This window comes from Oryzias melastigma, linkage group LG17, assembly GCF_002922805.2.
Source record: "Oryzias melastigma strain HK-1 linkage group LG17, ASM292280v2, whole genome shotgun sequence".
Taxonomy (NCBI): domain Eukaryota; kingdom Metazoa; phylum Chordata; class Actinopteri; order Beloniformes; family Adrianichthyidae; genus Oryzias; species Oryzias melastigma.
Genome location: NC_050528.1, coordinates 4,481,443 through 4,502,477, shown reverse-complemented (window position 1 = coordinate 4,502,477; position 21,035 = coordinate 4,481,443). Strand labels below are relative to the sequence as shown.

Sequence of the window (21,035 nt, the reverse complement as noted above, 5' to 3'; positions counted from 1 at the left end):
TTGACTGAGCTGTGACGGTCAAACCGCCACCGCCATGCCTGATTTGTGTTTTTACTTAAAAAAAATCATAAGAAAATTGTAATTTGACACATTGTGTGAATCAGCAATTTCAGCAATCTTGGTATCAAAACGTTCGGCACTGCTTGTACTTTTGGTATTCATAAACTTTATAGTTTTTTTTAAATATTAAGCAAATGATTCCCCATAGGAAATGAATGAGAACGTCTTCAAATTTCAACATTTTAAGTAGATTAGCAACAAACCTTTAAATGTATTCATGGACTATGTTTCATCATTTACAGTAATTAAAAAAAAAAAAGGAGTTTAACTGATATTTTAATACCATACTAACGTTTTTGGCTAGTTTGTTTTCTACTGGGGTTTTTATTTGTTAATTTAGAGTTTAGCTTCTGTTTTAGCTACATGCTAATGTTTTTGACTAATTTATTTTACCGAGGAATTTTAGGCTATTTTGAAGTTTAGCTAATATTTAAGCAATGTGCTAGCTTTTTTCGGCTAATTAAGCATCTACTGAGGTTTTTTATGTTAATTTAGAGTTTAGCTTCTATTTTAGCAACATACTAACATTTTTGGCTAATTTGGTTTACTGAGGAATCTTAGTTTAGATAATATTTAAGCAACGTGCTAGCTTTTTTGGCTAATTTGGCATCTACTGTGGGTTTTTTATGCTAATTTGGAGTTTACTCAATATTTTAGCAACGTGCTAACGTTTCTGGCTAATTTGTTATTTACTGGGGTTTTTTTAGGCTTATGTAGAGTTTAGCTTCTATTTTAGCAACAGGCTAACGTTTTTGGCTATTTTGTTTTCTACTGGGGTTTTATAGGCTAATTTAGAGTTTATCTTCTATTTTAGCAACAGGCTAACATTTTTGGCTAATTTAGTTTACTGAGGAATTTTGGGCTGTTTTAGAGTTTAGTTCATATTAAAGAAACACAATAAATATTTTTACAAAATTTGTATTTTTTAGGGATTTTGAAGCAATTTTACTACAAATTTCTCAGAAATTTAGGTCAACTTAAGCGTTCTTTCATTGATCTTTAACAAAATTTCCAGTCTTTTAGTAAATTAACATTTTGCAAATAACTTTTGCATTTTCAGTAAATCCCTTCAGAAATTAAAAGTAAATTGCGTCACCATTTCCAGCGAAAAACTTAAGCATCTACAGCAAGTTCTTTCAGCAAAAGAATTCACATTAGCATTATCACAGGTAATGAAACTTTTTGAGTTATGTTAGCTGTGGGTTCTAATAAGTTAACAGAAATTAAATACCTTTGAGTGTCTGTATTCACCAGATTACATAACATGCTTTTTAAGAGGATCCTGTTTTAAGCAATTATCTCTGTAATTATTGTTCGTCTATTTCAAGCTTTTATTATTGGTATTATTGGTTTTTTGGGGGAAAAACTCCAGGCTAACAGCAGGTTGTTAGTTGAATTTGACCTCATTCACCCCCAGGTCAGACGCAGCAGAATGCTTGACCCCCCCCCTGCTTTCAGAGCTCCTCCAGTGTTTTGTTTCACCACATTATAATCTTTGTCTCACTGCTGAGGAGGGAGTGGTTGCAGACTGCAAGCTGTGCGCCCTGCTTTGACCACCACTGTCCAGCTGCTTTGTCTGCAACGCTCTCATTGCTCTTTGGCCGCATCTCCCTAAATGTTTTATGTGTTTGTTAACCAGTCAGGCTTTAGATTAAGATCTCCTTTTGTTCTGTAGTGATCATGTATTTTTTTTTTTTTAATAACATATGAATGATAGTACGACAGCATAAAGGAAATTAATAGTTTATAGGTTTATTTATTTAAAATGAATGTATGTAAGCACCTTCTTGCTTGTAACACATTTGCTGGATCATTTTTTAAGTCTTAATCGTGTTTGTTTGTGCTTTTTTTAATGTCAGAGTTCTTCTGGAGTCGCGTCGGAAGTCAAAGAAGATCACAGCCAGAGGGATCTTTCCTGGAGGCCGGGTGGTGAGAGGAGTGGACTGGCAGTGGGAAGACCAGGATGGAGGGAATGGGAGGAGAGGAAAGGTAAGAAATACTGTTTCTTATTCTAAAGCTACAAAATGAACCGAGAAACTGAAGTCAACATGACCCGACACCCAGTAAAATGGATTATTTTCTGATGGACATTCTTTAAATGTTGGTACTGCTCAATAAATGTTGTAAAAATGTCATTTTTTTATTTATATATTGTTTGGTTGAAACACAGACCAGTATTTAACAAGTTCCGAGCTAAAAAACCTATTTTCTGATTATCAAACCATATTTTATGTAAAGATCCATATCAATGAAAGATAAATTACATTTTTTTTGAATCCTTGCAAAGTTGAGGGATAGTTTTGTTGTTTTAGAGCAGAAAAACCCCAGAATGCTTTGTTGTAAACATTTGCTTTGTGGAAAAAGGAAGGAATTTGTCTTTTAAACCAATAATGAACAGACCTTTGAGGCAAAAAGATGTAAAAAAAAAAGTTTGTTTTTCATACTGAAAACTCATTCAGTTAACTAAAGTGATTTAGAGTTCAAATCATAATCAGATGTTCCACACTTATTGTAGCTGGTGCATCCGTAAATGCAAAATAACACAGAATCTTTACTCTTTTTCATCTATTTTGGATTTATTTAAATATGTTAACACTTATTTAATATTTATTTAAAATGGAATTTCAACAGATCATTTTCCATCTGAGGAAATCTCTCTTTTTGCTGCAAAATCCTGTTTTTTTTACTCTTTTTCTTTTATTTATTTACATTTAAATTAGGGGTTTAACATTTTTTTATCAATGACTCGACTCAAATCATAATCTGTCCTTGTATTTCATGCAAGATAATCAAGTGTAAATGAAATATGTGTACAAAGACACAAGTAAGCAGGAGTTAATGTCAAATCTGTTCAGATTTTGGTTTGATAAAGTTCACGTTGGCACTTTTCTAAGTTATAGTAAAATAAATCTTCCTATCTTAAATCCAAATCGTATGTTCCAAGATCAAAACAATTGATTTATTTTATGTTGAAATAATTTTATGATGGTAAAGGTCAATTCTGTAACATATTGTCTTAGAAAGTTTGATCTGGTTGTATTGTAGGAACATAAATTGATTCATTGATTAAGTTGATGAATCGGTACACATCTAATTGAAACTGTTGTGATTATTTAGTCCCTCAGAGAATAACATTTAAAGATCGTTCCACTTTGATCATCTTTTGATCCGTTTTCTAAGCTTTCTTTTGATTATCATAACGTTGTTTTTAGTCAAAATAAAAAAAACGGATAATTTTCTTGGACATATTTTCTGTAGAGCAGCAGGAGCTCTGAATTGTGGGCGGGACCATTGGCGCGGAGCAACCCCGCCCCCCTTCCCAATGCTGAGATCTCAGAGCAGTGAGCTTGTTGCCCATATTTTCTACGTCACAAATACGATCTTTTTCGAACGCCTTTTTTTGTCTGCTCCTTAATCAAAACGATTTGAATAAAGAAAGACTCAAAAATGCAATTTTAGGCTTAATTTTCTTTATCTATGTCCTCCATCGTCTATAAATTGTCACTAGAACGCCACTTTCAATACCCCTTGAGGGCAATTCAATCCTTTATTTTGTGACATCATCTTAGTATATATCTCATTACTGTTTTAAGGAGCATACTTTTTAAAAAAAAAAAACTCATATTTTACAGCTTAGCTGGTGTTTTAGGTTGACATGGAAATTAGGTCCTGAGGCACATGAATTACTTAGCTGAGAAATGAGGTTTGACTTTATTTACTTTAGGCACAATCTTTAATTAAAGATTACATTTACACCACCGTGATGCTTTTTTAGACATAATCACCGTCTGCTCCCTTTAGTGAAACCAAGTGGACATTTTTAACTCATTTGAAGGGATAATGTTGTTTATTAGACAACATAAAGGTTGTTTGTTCATACAGGAAAGGAAATATTTACCTTTATGGCTGTTAAATGCCTCTCTTTTTAGCAGTTAGAAACTACACTCGTGTTTAGTATTAGCTTTAATATTGTTATTATGGACTCAAATGAGTCCATATTTTTCTTTCTGATCATTCTGCACCTTAAACACCAAAGTTATATTTTACTGTGGAAAACTACAGTCCAGTTTTGTATGAAACCGTGTTTTATTTTTGATATTTGTATTGGCTGTGTCAATGCAGTGAAATAAACCAGAACTTTTGTATTGTTATTTTTTAGAAATCAATACTTTTCTGAAACATGTCAGTAAATACATTTATTAAAGTACCCATTACAGCAAAAACATAATCAGTGTTTCCTCGTTTATTGCAGAGTTTATATGTAAAAAGAACCAACGCTAAACGAAATCCACCAAATTGTAATTTTTATCTTTTTTTACATTTATTATTAATGTCTTAAGGCTGTAAAACCCCAAACTACACACTTTTCTAAGACAGACGTGAACATTTTCATACTTTTCTGTGCTGTTTAAACTCTCAAAGTTCAAATCTTCAGAGAACAATAAGTCCACTCTTATAAAATAAAAACAAAAATCTGATCCTGAGTGAAGATTTATATAAATTTATCAAACTGGATGTATTCTAGACGGAGAGGAGATTTATTAATGAGACTACAGTCAAACAGAACGCAAAATTTAAAGTAAAAGTTAATAAAATTATAAACAGCCCAATCAGATGCTTCAATGAAAGTAGGTGGAGTCTGCTGACCCCCATGTCCAACAGTCAAAACGTTTTTTATTGACATTTTTGGTAGCCCACTTTAGGGTGGCGAGAGTGGTTGCCGTAGAAACGTCGACTCAGAGCCTCTTGGGCCGATCTTACTTTCTGGTTCCAACATGGCGGCGTCCGTATTGCAAAAAATGGCGACTTAATTGACTTAATTTGGTTGGAACTGGAAGTAAACCATTTTCACACTCCAGTTCTTATTTACAGTCAGTGGCCGTAACTCCAGAGTTACAGAGCAGCACGCTGTCATCTTTTTTTTCTCAATCTCTTCCTTTACTAACTGGAGGTCCTTCATTCATCATACCTCCACCTGTCATGTGCGTTAGGTGGTGTTGACTTTGACTCTTTTTCTTAAATGTATTTATTTGTAGCTGTGCAGAAACACATACAGACACGTCTCATTCAAAGCTTGTTGTTGCTCATCTTTAGGTGAGCAGAGAGATCTCAGACGGGGAGTTAATGTCGAATATTTGGGGTCTTGCTCAGACGCTTGGCATGCAGCATGTTGGTGCAAGACAACTTGCTGGCTTTTCATTCCCTCTGCAACAAGTTCAAACCAGGGAACTGAGAATATTGCACTCTCAGATGGTCTCGGGTTCAGAGGAGTTATATTTTTATACATTTGAAAACAATCATTCTGTATACACTCTATTTAAACCAGGGGAGTCAAACTCGATCACACAAGAGGCCGAAATCCAAAACACACCTTATGTCACGGAGCGAACAAGATAAACATTTATTAAAGCCTCTAAAACGAAATTATTCAAACTTTAAAACCGTAACTTCTGACCACAATTATAAACTAGACTGGCAATAATGCTAGTGTGAATGCTGTAAGCTGAATTTGTTCGCTGAAGATGCTTAGAATATATAGCTGAAAACGCTGAAGCTGATAACTGAAATATTAGCTAAATGCCAAATTAGCATAAAAAACATCTTAGGTTAGCCAAGACAGCTAGCATGTAGCTAAAAAATTAGCTAAACTTCAAAATAGCCTAAAAAACTGAAAAAAGCCTAAATAAGCCAAAACAGCTAGTATGTAGCTGAAATATGAGCTAAATTCCAAAATAACCAAAAAAATCTTAGTAAATGCAAAAATAGTCCGAAAAGCTAGCATAATGACAATTTTTAAAGTGTTAAAACTGTAAGTTTTTAACATAAATATGAATAGTAAAAAGGCAGGATTATTATTCCAGAATAAATCAACTTAAACCTCAAATAACTTTCAATATTTTACTCTCCATAAAAACATATTTTGTCAAAATTATACAAGTTAGAAATGAGCGCAGGATAACATCGGGTCATTAATAACAATAAAATCAAAGGATCTGGAGGGCCGGATAGAATTATCGGATCTGGCCCTCGGGTCTTGATTTTAACACCTGATTTTTTTTTTATGACTAGAAACTCATTAATTGGCTCTTGAGAGACGCGTTCACGAGTTCCAGTCACAGTTTTTAGTGTGGATAAAGTCAAATATCTGAACTAATACTTTTTTGTGTCCAGTTGTGATGAGAAATCGAGATGTCCCGAAACGTCTTCATCTCATCTCTGCTCCTCCACAGGTGACGGAGATCCAGGACTGGAGCGCAGCCAGCCCCCACAGTGCTGCCTACGTACTTTGGGACAACGGGGCCAAAAACTTGTACCGAGTCGGCTTTGAGGGAATGGTGAGGAGACTTCCTTTTCATTTACACAGATTGTCCCGTTAAAGTGGAAAAAAAAAATCTGTCGGGTGGCTTTTGTGTCTGAGGCGCTTTCTTTTGCTGCCAGGCCTTTTGTGAGCGCCACGCAGCCAGCATGTGTAAGCCGGCGTTCCGCAGGCAGCTGGAAGGATAAGATATCTGCATGATAAAAGCAATCTGCTCTGTCTGCTTTGAAAGGGGAGCGAGTGAACAAGGAGGTCAGCCAGAGAGAAGGGGAATACTCTCTTGGGGTTGGAGTGGGCTCTGCGACACACGTGTCCCAGATGAAAAGGCTTTTCTTTATTGGCCAAGAACGCTTTGTCTTTTTGTAGAATCGACCAATCAGGTTTCTCAGCCGTGCAACAGATTTGTCCTTTGTCATTTAAATATGCAGAGAGTGTGGCATCTGCCTGTCTCGTATAGAAGTCAGTGGACCTCCCATCTTTAGTTTTTGAGTCCAAAGGCAGCATTTTTATCAGTTTCTATTAGGGCTGCCATGACTGGTCGAGTATTAAAATAGTTGACAATTAATTTGATAGTTTATTAGTCGTTGCGTTATATTATATGGAGTCAGAGTGTAGTGAAGTTGAAAGTTAAAATGGCATTATGCTAAATTTTTGCACTATTTTGGCATTTTTATTATGGTTTTTCAGGCCTTTGTGAAGTCTAAAGTCTAACTAATGCTAGCTGTTTGGCTTATTTAGGATTCTTCAGTTTTTTTAGGCTAATTTAAAGTTTAGCTAATATTTCTGCTGCATGTTAGCTATTTTGATTAACTGAAGCTTTTATCAGTTTTATTCTAATTTGGAATTCAACTACTATTTCACCTTCTTGCTAGCTGTTTTGCCTGATTTAGGATCCTTCAGTTTTTTAGTCTATTTTGGAGTCTGGCTAATACTTCAGCTGCATGTTAGCTGTTTTGCCTAATTTAAGCTTTTTTAAGGCTCTTTTGGAATTTAGCTAATATTTCAGCTACTTACTAGCCTTTTTGGTTAATTTAGGATTGTTTTAGTTTTTAGACTAATTAAGAGTTTAGCTCATATTTAATCTGTATGCTAGCTGTTTTAGCTAACTTAGGCTTTTTTCAGCTTTTTCTATTACTTTCGAGTCTAGCTAATATTTCAGCTGCATGCTAGCTGTTTTGGCTAACTTAGGCCTTTTTTGTGTTTTAGGCTGTTTTGGAATTCAGCTGATGTTTCAGCTACTTGCTAGCCGTTCTGGTTAATTTCAGATTTTTCAGTTTTTTTAGGCTAATTTAGAGTTTAGCTAATTTTTCATCTGTATTCTAGCTGTTTTGACTATCTTAAGCTTTTTTTCTTTTTTTAGGGTGCTGTGGAATGTAATATTTCCGCTACCTGCTAGCTGTTTTGTCTAATGTAGGATTTTTCATTTTCTTAGGCTAATTTAGAGTTTAGCTAAAATTTCATCAGCATGCTAGCTCTTTTGGTTAATTTAGGCTTTTTATTGTTTTTAGGCTATTTTGGAGTCTAGCTAATATTTCAGCTACATGTTAGCTGTTTTGGCTAATGTAAGCTTTTTTTTATTTTTTTGGGCCAATTTGGCATTTCAGCTCCTTATCAGCTTCATCGTTTTCAGCTATCAATTTTAGCATGTTCAGCGGCGAAATTCAGCTTACAGCATTCCATTAGCATTATGTATATATCTAGTTTTTAGTTAGTTCAAAGCTAATGATGGGTAAGATGTGTGTTTTATGTATGACCCGATTAGTCGACTAATTGGAAAACGTGTGAAAATCAGTGATTATTCAACTACTAAAATAACCTTTTTGTGGCAGCACTAGTTTCTATAATTTGTCAAGACTTGTAGTTGTAGGTACTTTTCTGTTGCATGAGTATCTGCTGCACCTTGTAATCATTCCTGCCCTCTAACTTTGCCTCAGAGGCTGCACATATGAGTCACAATAAACGCCGCTTCCACCAGTCCTAAAGCGGCGTTCTTTTTCTTGTCTTCTGGACACACACGTGCCTCTGCGGCGTCGCAGCTCCAATAATCAGTTTCTCATTATTCATGAACATCAATGGATTCACACCCGGCTAATTACCTCATCAACTCTCTCCTCCTTTTTCCTGTGACTCTCAGTCGGACCTGAAGTGTGTCCAGGACGCCAAAGGAGGCTCGTTTTACAGGGATCACTGTCCTGTGTTGGGTAGGTCTCTCAGTAAACTGTAGCAGCTCTTTCACCTCCTCATTTGGTGCAGTGAATTCAAGGGCATTAGGGGAAATGTTCCCGTCGGTAAGCCTGTTCGTCCACTAGATGTCAGTACTGTGTTTCTTCCTCACTACCAAAACACTAGACCAGAGGTCATCAACCTTTAACAGTACAAGAGCCATTTGAGCTCGATTTCTACTGATCAAAACCTAAAAGGAGCTTCATAGTCTCACTTTAGCCTTTAAGAAATTTGGATTTGCATTCATTACCCTCTTTTTTTAATAATAAATATGAATTATATATTTTCTTGGCACAAACACAATCTAGCATCTCTCAAAATGTGATTTATTTATTTATTTTCAAAATAAAAGACGCTCTGTACCAAACAGGATCATCTCAGTGCAGCTAGTAACTAATGTTGTGCAGCATAAGATAATATTTGCTTTTAACTCATAAAGATCAAACTTTTTACCAAAGTTTTTTTTGTATATAAAATCTGTTCATTCTGGAGGTAGAGTTGAAAAAACAAGACGTCTTCAGGTCAACAGGATGTAAAAACCTACATAGTTTCTCATCTATGTGAACCTCAGACATCAGTTTATAAATGTAACTAATATAAATTAAATAAATGCTAATTAAGTAATCTTTACTTTAAGAGAGAGATAAAACATCCACACGTGGATCTGGAGCCGCAGGTTGCAGACTCCCGCGTTAGACAAACTAAAGAAAAATCCTTTTCAATTTTCTATATATTCAAAATTCGATTAAGACTGTTTGCATAAATAATTGTGTTCATCAGTTTAAGTTTCCTGTTTGTTCCCCAGGTGAGCAGAATGGGAACAGAAATCCAGGAGGTCTTCAGATAGGAGACTTGGTCAACATTGATCTCGATCTGGAGATCGTTCAGTCTCTTCAACACGGCCACGGGGGCTGGACCGACGGCATGTTCGAAACCCTCACCACCACGGGGACCGTGTGCGGCATCGACGAGGACCACGACATCGTGGTTCAGTACCCCAGCGGAAACAGGCGAGTACCTGTAAATAGTTTAGCTCTAAGTATCTCTGAGCACGTGGCAAGCATAAAATACGTCAAAATGCATCTTCATCATTTCTTTTTGGGTCAATATAAAGTTGTAATACTTGAAAGTGTATAGAAATTAATCTTCAGTGAACAAATTTGTGAAAATGTGACAAGATTTAAAGTGAGAAATGTAGCATATATATTTATTAAAAATAAATTTAATAAGCAATTAAAAAAAATCCAAAAAAAGTTGTTGGTTCTTCTTAAACACACAAAACCAATGACAAAAATAAGTAAAATAATGGTATTCTGGGACCCCGAAAGGGACAAAGCGGCCAAGAAAATGAATTAATGAAAAATGAATGGTATTCCTGTAAAAATTATAAAATATTCTCACTTTTAAAAGTTTTGGAAAATCTTACATGCCGAGCCCCTGAAGGGATGACGAAGTAAAAAAAAAAAAAAAAATCCCCCAAATTTGAAGTTAAATTTTTTTTTCTGTTTTTTGAGGTAAAAAAAAATCTAAAAATTGTTGTAAAAATGATTTTCTAAAAATTGAATTAAGATTATTTTTTTCCCTAAAAATTGAAGTTGAAAAAAATGGAGAAATTGCTCACCAGATGATAACCAGAATTTTTTTTTAAACTTTAATTTAAAAAATATTTATTATATATCAATTTTTTTACTTAAATTTTCTCTTCTTTTTTTTACTTCAATGTTCGTTGAGAATATAAAATTTAGTGCAAATTGAAAAAAAATCACCTTAAATCTGAAGCTTTAAAGCAAATATTTTTGTGATTTACAGATCTACTGTTAAAAAAAGATTTGTTTCTTGAATATGTTGACATTGAAATAAAATAACATAAAAGTGTTAGTTCTTTAAACCCTATTATTGCTTATGTTGTTAAAAGCAGTAGTCACCAACCTTCTCATGGCTGCAAACTGGTTTAAATTAGACAATATTTTTGTGGTATTTTTGTGGTATTTTTAAGCTTCCGGTTTCTGTACATTTATTTTCAAAATAAAATGTGACAAGAAAATCTAACAAAATATCAGTAGATTATTTTATGCAGATGATGAAGATTAAATGAAAGAAAGTTGCTGATTTGTCAAAATCGTTTTTGATTTTTAAAAAATCCATAAAGCAAACATTACATGATTTTTTTTTTTTCCCCATAGAATTCAATTTTAAGACTCAGTCTGATTATCTTTTAGGGCAAAACGATTGATTTAATTGTTTCTTTACATAAATCCTCACTCATTAGTTTTTGGAACATTTTTTGTGCTAAAGTTTCTGAATCTAATTCAGCCTTCTGTGGGAAAGTTCTCAAATGTCCCTTTTACAAGTTACTACGAATCAGCATTTATTTGACTGAATCTTAATTCTACATAAAATGTAGAATTTGTGATGAAGATTTTCTCGTTAACATCAAAGTGGAGGCTAAAAACCGGACGCTAACCTTAGCTACGTCTAACTTTTAAGGTGGTATGGATAAATAAAGCAAAATAAAATGAGAACTGTGACAAAGGTACTTTTTTCTAGATATAATATAAACATAAATCCACCATGTCGGTTTATTATCTGCGTTTGTGAAACAGTCGAGTCTGTCGCCGCTTATTAGCCAGAGCTGCTTCTGCAACATGAGAACAACCGTCCCAATAATTCCGTGTGTGGAGGAAGACTCCAGGTTAAGTCTGTAAACTGCAGCTCCTCAAAGAAACTTTCTAAACGCGTTTTATTGTTTGGTTTTTTGTTAGCTTTTGGCTGCTAGCTTAGCAGTCCAGGTAGCCGCTTAAAGTCACATGATCAAGACGGATGTTGTGAACAGAATCTGGCAGTTTTCCAAAATAAAAATTTCCACCAGGATCAGAAAATAAACGAAACGGAAATAATTTAAGCACATTTTTTCTGTCGGCGGCCCATTACCAAGTGACCAACATTCCGGTTCCGCCTTCTTGCTTCTTTTTTGTATTTTGTCTGGCTTTAGTCTAAAAACAGTTCCTCCCCCAAGAATCATCCCTAAGTGTCATCTTCTTTCACATTTATGATCCTCTAAATAAATAATCTGCTCCACATCCGTCCCCTATAAGCTATCGATTCCACGACAGTTTGAGTCACCTCACTAAATTTCTGCCTCTTCAGGTGGACATTTAACCCAGCCGTGCTGACGAAGGCCAACGTAGTGCGCAGCGGCGAGGTGGCGGCCGGCGCAGAGGGAGGAAGTTCCCAGTTCCACGTGGGAGACCTGGTCCAGATCTGCTACGACATCGACCGCATAAAGCTGCTGCAGAGAGGCCACGGCGAGTGGGCTGAAGCCATGCTGCCTGTGAGTGGGTCTTGGAAGTAAAACGGAACGCTTAGCTGGAAAAGTTAGCTTGATGCTAACGTTTAATGGAATTCCCCATAGGACGGCTGATGCTAACGCTCGGTCGACCTAAACATACATTGCTGACTAAATGAACATCTTTATAAACTCACAGACATGAATTTTCTAAACTCTTTTAAGGAATTTTTTAAAAGTAAGTATTTGTGGTCTAAACATTTTTTCCTCATATTTTCTTCTTCTTCTGGAATAAGGTGTAATATCGCACAATCGCCACCTAGTGGCCAAACTGAGACGTCCTTCAGGAGAAGCAGAACAATTGTTGGAGCTTCTCTGTTTGAGAATGTAACTCTGTAAACTATTAACAATTTCATTATTTTACTAATGCATTTTACAATATGTGAACTCTATCAGATTAATATAAATATATTTAAATCACATAGTAGATTATTAATGTATTGCTAATTGGGCTGCCACGATTAGTCGATTAATCGACGACTAATTAGTCGATTACTGCTTGTATTTTTGCTATTCTTAAACTTTATAGTTTTTAAAATGTTAAAAAAAATATGCGCCATAGGAAATAAATGAGAAAGTCTTCAAATTTCAGCATTTTAAATAGATTAGCAACAAACCTTTAAATATATTCATTGGCTATGTTTTCATCGCTAATTGTAATTTTAAAAAAATTTGGCAACATGCTAACTTTTTTGGCTAATTTGTTATCCATTGGGGTTTTTATAGGCTATTTTGGAGTTTAGCTAGTACTAAAGGAATATGTTAGCTTTCTTGGCTAATTCGCATCTACTGATGTTTTTTTATTTTAATTTAGAGTTTAGCTAATATTTTAGCAACATGCTAACGTTTTTGGCTAATTTGTTATCTACTGAGGTTTTATTTGTTAATTTAGTGTTTCGCTTCTATTTTAGCAACATGCTAATGTTTATGACTAATTTATCTTACTGAGGAATTTTAGGGTATTTTTGAGTTTAGCTAGTATTTAAGCAATGAGCTAGCTTCTTTGTCTAATTTGGCATTTACTGAGGTTTTTTTGGGGTAATTTGCAGTTTAGGTCCCATTTAAGGAACACTAAGTATTTCGCTAAAATTGGCACGTATTGGGATGTTTAAGCAAATCTTACTATAAAATTTTAAGAAATTTAGGCCAACTTCAGCGCTCTTTTATGGTTCTTAAGAAAATTTCCAGTCTTTTTGCAAATGTTATATATTTTTTCAAATAGCTTTTCCATTTTCAGTAAATCCTTGCAGCAATTAAAGTGAATTGTGTCACTATTTTCATCAAAAAACCATTCACACTAGCTTTATTGCAGGTAATGCAACTTCTTTAGTTTAATCTGTTTTAATACCAGAAACTAATAGGCTACACAATTCATTAAAAGTTTAATAAACTTTTGTGCTTTACATCCACTTTGCACATGATCAGTTGACTATTGGAAAAATTGAATTGAAGTAACGAAAGAATTGAAAAAAATTGTAATCGCATAATTTCTGGAGATTATAATAGATATCCAGCCCTATAAAATTGTTTGTTTATGAAACCATCTTTACCTTATTTTCCTTTACGGTTTAGTTTGGTGCAAACCATAAAATACCAGATTTCTCCTCCTTAGTCTGCTGCTCCTGACAGCTTAAAATAGAGATGGATTGCAGCTTTGATCACCAACTAGACTGTTTACCTCCTGGTTTCTCTACTCTATCATTGAACCTGCTGGAGGACAGCCTCTGCAGGACTCAGAAGATACGATTCTGTATGGGAGAGCATTATGCTCCATCTTCTCCTTAAATGCCTGTAAGAAGCAGCTTCAGACGGAGAAAATGATCATCGGAACAATTGAACATTTCCGTGTTTTTCCATTTATCTTGTGTCACCGACTAACTTTGTTACTCAGGTCATTCCTGCATAGCCTGAAGTCAACATGCCTTCATACTCTAATGAGTTTTCTCCAACATTATAAACAGACCCTGGGCAAGGTAGGCCGTGTGCAGCAGATCTACTCTGACAGCGACCTGAAGGTTGAAGTTTGTGGGACTTCTTGGACATACAACCCGGCTGCCGTTACTAAGATTGCCCCCTCTGGCTCTGCTGTCAGCAATGCCTCTGGAGGTATGTGTGGCCGTGCGCTACTGACACACACACACTTCATTTCATTTCCTCTCATTGTTCCCGTTTTTCTGGCACCTATATATAATCAATCTCTGTGTTGAACCCTCGTTTTCCCAGAGCGCCTGTCCCAGTTATTGAAAAAATTGTTTGAGACGCAAGAGTCCGGAGACATCAACGAGGAGCTGGTCAAGGCGGCGGCCAACGGAGACCTGGCTAAAGTGGAAGACATCCTGAAGAGACCAGAAGTGGATGTAAGTTTTTAGAAGCAGCTGCTGGATACGAAATATGCCTTAAGCTACGTTCACACCAGCTTCAGCAAATACATTCAAGGGACCACTTTCCTTGAAAAGTCTCTGTAAACTATCGTATATGCAAAACTCTCACATTCTATGCAAGTTTATGTACAAAAATTGTATGTGTATTGAAAGTTGAACCAGTCAAACTTTGACCAATCAGAGACTCTGCTTTTGTAGTGACATATGGACTGAACTATAAGGCGGACCGTCAGTGAATGGTCTATTTTCAAACTTATGTCAGATGTAAGGCGTGCTGTTCTTTAGTGTGGAAGATGAGCTTCAAATGGGACAGAGAGCGTTAATCGTTTTATTTCTTGCAAGTCAATATTAACAAGTGTTCAAATTTGTACAACTACACCCGTTTACCTGTGAGGAAAAGACGGCGAAATGCTGTTTTTTCTCTGTGAATCAGCTGATGATGTAAGCAATTACGGTATGTCAAAGGAAAAAAAAGGTCGAAAGGTTAAAACGGGTGGTTCCAGACGAGGACTTCCGGTTAATGATTTTGGGCACAAATTATGTTTTTTTTTTTCTCTGTGGCCAGATTGTCTCGACTTCCTCTGCAACAAATTCTGATTCATGCACCTCCACTGCCCTCTGGTGGTTGTTTTTGGGAAAATAAAAAAACACAGAGCCTATTTATTTAAAATAAATCACCTATAAGTGGCATTCCTGGCCAAACTAAGCAAAAAGCTGTTATTTATACTACAAAGAATTATATATATATATAGGCGCTCGCCAAATTATGAGGCGTACTGTAGTTTTATTTTTTTTAAATTACTTGCACTTATGTTGTACGGGTGATGCTGTTGTACGATTCCCTCATGCTGCGAAAAAAATTAAAAATCCACTTACTTACCCTCATGTGACGCTCCCAGCATGCCCGTAGAACACATTTCAAAGTCAAGGCCCAGAGGTTGGATCCGGCCTCCAGATAATTTTATTTTATTGTTATTGATGACCCAATGTTATCTTGTGCTTATTTCTAGTTTGTATAATTTTGATAAAATATGTTTTTATGGAGAGTAAAATATGTAAGGGATAATACCCGACGAAGTGTGCGTTATGAGAAATTAACGCACGACGCGGAGGCCTAAACCGTCCGACGCGAAGTGCGTTAATTTCTCATAATGCACTCTTCGGAGGGTATTATCCCGCTTATACCATGGTCTTTACAAAATAAGTAAACATTCAATCAATATTTAGTACTTTATTTTTGTTATTTCTTTGGTTTAGCTCATTTTTTCACAAAAAGTGGACTATTTCATCCGTGATGCGGTTTGTTGTCACGGGGACACATGAAGCCGGAAGCTGTTACAGACCTCAGCCACAGCGGTAAAGTGTCGCTGTTTTGAAAGTAAGACCCGGACAAATTAGGATATTTTTTCTGACGTTAAGCCTTCGGTGACCCGCTAGAACATAAACGGAACACAATCAGCTTCTGTCTGTTTCATTTCACGGCAGGTTCGTTCTTCTGAGCTGCTCTAAAGCAGAAACTCCCTCTTGTGGTGAAACAGAAGACTACACCTTTCATGTCGAGTGGTGTTTTATTAGAAGGAGAATAACTAATTTGTCAATATTAATTTACCTTACAAAAGCAGAGGAATATAAATGCTGGTCGCTACATTAAGTTAAATAAAGCATCAGTTCAGAGAGAAAGTTCATCCATTACTGCTTGTTTTGTCCAGACGATGAAGGAAAAATGTGTTCTAAAGAAGCCTGCGCAGTGATATCGAACCTTTGGTCTGTGTGACCGGAACTTCTTTTTTTAGGTGTGCGTTATTACTGTGCATTATCACTTTTTAATGCACACCCAGCAGCCAATCAGAATCGAGTATTCACCCAGACCATGGTATAATGAAAGTTATTTGATGTTTAAGTTGATTTATTCTGGAATAATATTCCTGACTTTTTATTATTCATATTTATGTTAAAAAGTTACAGTTTTAACGCTTTAAAGTTTTTTATTATGCTAGCTTTTTGGACTATTTTGGCATTTACTAAGATTTTTGAGGCTATTTTGGAGTTTAGCTAATATTTCAGCTACATGCTAGCTGTTTTGGCTTATTTAGTTTTGTTTGTTTTTGAGGCTGTTTTGAGTTTAGATAATATTTTAGCTTTATGCTAGCTATTTTTTTTTAGTAATTTTTTCAGCTATTTACTAAATGTTTTGACTAACCCATTTTTTTATTAACTTTTTAGGCTTATTTGGCATTTAGCTAATTTTTTAGCTGGCTATCAGCTTCAGCGTTTTCAGCTTTAGGTTTCAGCATTTTCAGCTATTGGCTTCAGCATTTTCAGCTATCAGCTTGAGCGTTTTCAGCTATCAGCTTGAGCGTTTTTAGCTATCAGTTTCAGTGTTTTCAACTATCAGCTTCAGCGTTTTCAACTACAAGTTTCAGTGTTTTTTTGGTGAATTGAGCCTTTTTCTCAGTTTTTTGGGTTATTTTGGGGTTTTCGCTAATATTTCAGCTACATGCTAGCTGTTTTGGATAATTTAGGCTTTTTTCCATTTTTAGGCTAATTTGGAGTTCAGCTAAAGTCACCTAAAGTGTGTTTTGGATTCTGGCCCCTGTGCGACTGAGTTTGACACCCCTGTGGTTGAAAATAATGTTCATGGACATTTTCATTCTATGGGTTCACCAAGTGACCTTAACATTGTAAGAGATTCCCCCTTTTTTTTACCCGCTGACACCCCTGTAAAGACAGCTGCGACTGAAGCATTAAATGATGAGAAAATTAGACATTCAATGAGGATACATATGTGAGAGGAGCTGATACAACCAGCCGCTCTCTGCTTTCTCTCAGTCTATCGAATTGGCTGAAAGTCTCCCAGAATAGGTTTCAGAGATCCTCCCACCCATGCACCCTTCAATCTGAAAAACATTAAGGCTGGGCCCAGAGGAGGCACCAGGGAGCACTTCTGTGCACTGCAGCACAGATCCTGATTTGCTCTCGGCTTAAATGGAGAACTAATACCCGGTGTGGTTTTACTCCATGTTATAATGCAGGCCACAGCGCAGGAGCCGGTGTCTAGAATAGATGAGATATCTGCAATACTGTCTTCAGTCATAGCAGGAAGGTGAATGAATGTGGGTGTGTCGCTGGCGGATGCTGGCCACACGCCCTGCTGCCTTTCAGCGGAATTGTTTGCTCAAAGCTGAGCACGCCGAGTCTGGCCAAGTGATCTGGCTGCCAGGACAAGAGACGTCTCGAGACTCCCAAAGGACTTTACATTAATATTTATGCGCTCCGATTTTGCAGTGCTGCAGTTGGTGATGAAATATCCAGGTTCTGTCATGCATGCAAATCTATACACAATGACACAAACCCTCACAAACGTCTCGGATCATTAAAGGCCGGATTCTGACCTGTTCTTGTGTTTTTCAGGTGAATGGACAGTGTGCTGGACACACTGCTATGCAGGCAGCAAGTCAGAACGGTCATGTGGATGTCCTGAAACTTCTCCTGAAGCACAACGTGGACCTGGAGGCCGAGGTTACTATAACTCACATCTCATTTCTGCTCTTTGTGCCCATGAAACGTGTTCAGACCACCTATAGAACGTGTCAAAGTCGAGGTATTTCTATCCGACCCTCCAGATCATTTTATTTTATTGTTATTAATGACCCGATGTTATCTTGTGCTTATTTCGAACTTGTATAATTTCAATAAATTATAGTTTTATGGAGAGTAAAATATTGAAAATTATTTAAGGTTTAAGTTTATTTCTGCCTTTACATTAATATTAAAGTTAAAAAGTTATAGTTTAAAAGTTTAGCTAATATTTCAGCCACATGCTAGCAGTTTTGGCTTATTTAGGTTTTTTCTGTTTTTTAGGCAATTTTGAATTTTTTAGTAATTTTTTTCAACTGCATGCTAGATGTTTTGACTAACCTAGTTTTTTTTCCCATTAACTTTTATTTGGCATTTAACTAATATCTTAGCTGGGTATCAGCTTCAGCGTTTTCAGCTATCAGCTTCAGCGTTTTCAGCTATCAGCTTCAGCGTTTTTAGCCATCAGTTTCAGTGTTTTTAGCCATCAGTTTCAGTATTTTCAACTATCAGCTTCAGCGTTTTCAGCTATCAGCTTCAGCGTTTTTAGCCATCAGTTTCAGTGTTTTTAGCCATCAGTTTCAGTGTTTTTAGCCATCAGTTTCAGTGTTTTCTGGTATTAGCTTCAGTTTGTTCAGCTATTAGCTTTATTATTTTCAGCTATCAATTTCAGCATTTTCAGCTATCAACTTCAGCATTTTCAGCTATCAGCTTCATTGTTTTTAGCTATCAGATTCAGCGTTTTCAGCAATAAGCTTCAGCGTTTTTAGCTATCAGTTTCAGCGTTTTCAGCTATCAGCTTAAGTGTTTTCAGCTATAAGTTTCAGTGTTTTTAGCCATCGGTTTCAGTGTTTTCAACTATCAGTTTCAGTGTTTTCTGCTATTAGCTTCAGTTTGTTCAGCTATTAGCTTCAGCATTTTCAGCTATCAATTTCAGCATTTTCAGCTATCAGCTTCAGCGTTTTCAGCTATCAGATTCAGCGTTTTCAGCTATCAGTTTCAGCGTTTTCAGCTATCAACTTCAGCATTTTCAGCTGTAAGTTTCAGTGTTTTTAGCTATAAGTTTCAGTGTTTTCAGCTCTAAGTTTCAGTGTTTTTAGCTATCAGCTTCAGCGTTTTCAGCTATCAGCTTCAGCATTTTCAGCTGTAAGTTTCAGTGTTTTTAGCTATCAGTTTCAGCATCTTCAGCTATCAGCATTAGCATCTTCAGCAGCCATATTCAGCTTACAGCATTCACGCTAGCATTATCACAGGTAGTGCTATATATCTAGTCCATAATTATGTTAAAAGTTACGGTCTTCAAGCTTTAAAAATGTAGTTTTCGAGTGTTCAATAAATGTTTATCCTGTTCGGTCCGTGACCTAAGATGTGTTTTAGATTTTGGTCTCCTGTTTGATTGAGTTTGACACCCCTGACCTATAGGGTCAATAATGACGTACATTTCTGCTTCGTTTAAGGACAAAGATGGCGACCGAGCAGTGCACCACGCCGCCTTTGGTGATGAGGGCTCCGTCATTGAGGTTCTGCAGAGAGGTGGCGCCGACTTGAACGCGAGGAACAAGCGGCGGCAGACTCCGCTACACATAGCTGTCAATAAGGGCCATCTGCAGGTGGTTAAAACCCTGTTGGATTTCGGATGCCACCCCAGCCTTCAGGTGACCATTTCTGATGATTCCATTTATTTTGCCCGTCATTTTGCTTCGTGGTAACACATCATCTTCTGCTTTAGGATTCGGAGGGCGACACGCCCCTGCATGACGCCATTAGCAAGAAGAGAGACGACATGTTGTCCGTTCTGCTGGAGGCCGGTGCAGACGTCACCATCACCAACAATAACGGCTTCAACGCCCTGCATCACGCGGCGCTCCGGGGGAACCCCAGGTGTGTGGCGCTAGTGTTCTGTGTTTGTCTTCTGTCCAAACAACGTAGACAGAAAAAAAATAATTTGAAGGTTTGGTCATTTATAGTTTCTACTGAATTTTAACAGACACTTTCTATGAGCGAGATATTTAACATACAAACACAAAAGTTTAATCTATCGGATTCTCTTTAGAACTTGATCATTACAAACACCAGAGTTCACGTTATCCTTCTTGGCAGAATCAAGTCCTTGATTGAGTAACTGTTCTGTGTGTTTTAGTCCAGGGATGGAGGATCAATCAGACTATCGGTATCAGCAGAACTTGCATTATTTGAGTTTATCGGACCGATACTAAAAGCATCCAACCATATTGTTCTGGTTTTATATACTTTATTTTTGACATGGTTCCTAATAGATCCCTGGCAGGAATCTTTGGATTTCCTCTTTTGTGTTGCCTTTTTTTTTTATAGACACAATGGTCTTTAAAAGTGTGATTTCTTTTTAAGCTGCTCAGCATCTTTTAACTTTAAAGGCTTCATTCGTCTTTGGGATCGGCAGTTTGAGTCTGGTCTAATCGTCATTTCCTTTTAAAGACTTTTCACTTGATGGATATTTATTTACATGAGACACAAAGTAATCCAGTAGAAAACTTTAAGTGAGGATTCTACGCTTTAAATGCTTTTTACTACTCATTTTATATTAAAATAAGAACAATTGATAAAAATAAAAAAAAAATCATAATTTCTAACTGTAAATGTTTACATCTAGTACAGTGTTTTTCAACCTTTTTTGGGCCAAGGTACACTTTTTCCATGAAAAAAATCCCGCGGCACACTTGCATTAAAAAAGGTAAAAAAAATTAGTCTGTAATGATGCACAGTCCCTCCACAATCTAATGTACATTTTTTATATAAGTGGGAAGCATCATTAATCAATTTGCTCAAGTTAAACGTATATTTCGTCGAAACAGTCTACATTTATTATCATTAATGAATGATTAAAAAAAATAAAATAAAATAAACTTCTAAATAATCAGTTTTTTTTCTCTCTTTTTTTAAATACTTCCAAAACTATCAGACAAAGTAAAAACAACGTTCTTTTCTTGTTTCTCTCCACAATAGTGATGAGAATTCTGGCTCAAAATTCAGTTCTTTTGCATTCGTTTTCCTAAAACAGCGGCTCTGTCTGCTACCAAATGGCTTTTTAGGTTGTTGTTTGCTTTGTTTGATTCATTATAAACTATTAGATATGATTATACACAAAATCCATGAT

General features: G+C 36.1%; 1 protein-coding gene across 1 annotated transcript in view; it reads left to right on the top strand.

Moving 5' to 3' along the window:
• LOC112147245 (E3 ubiquitin-protein ligase mib1) overlaps nucleotides 1-19,920 on the top strand; it is a 22,887-nt gene extending 2,967 nt beyond the window's left edge. Inside the window, exons 3-12 of the mRNA XM_024273487.2 lie at nucleotides 1,920-2,049; nucleotides 6,291-6,395; nucleotides 8,511-8,577; nucleotides 9,405-9,609; nucleotides 11,747-11,930; nucleotides 13,907-14,051; nucleotides 14,169-14,302; nucleotides 17,738-17,845; nucleotides 19,360-19,557; nucleotides 19,632-19,920. Coding sequence (XP_024129255.2) covers nucleotides 1,920-2,049; nucleotides 6,291-6,395; nucleotides 8,511-8,577; nucleotides 9,405-9,609; nucleotides 11,747-11,930; nucleotides 13,907-14,051; nucleotides 14,169-14,302; nucleotides 17,738-17,845; nucleotides 19,360-19,557; nucleotides 19,632-19,886 — 1,531 coding nt within the window. The 3' untranslated portion in view covers nucleotides 19,887-19,920. The remainder of the gene's footprint in view (nucleotides 1-1,919; nucleotides 2,050-6,290; nucleotides 6,396-8,510; nucleotides 8,578-9,404; nucleotides 9,610-11,746; nucleotides 11,931-13,906; nucleotides 14,052-14,168; nucleotides 14,303-17,737; nucleotides 17,846-19,359; nucleotides 19,558-19,631) is intronic.
• The last annotated feature ends 1,115 nt before the right edge of the window (nucleotides 19,921-21,035 follow it).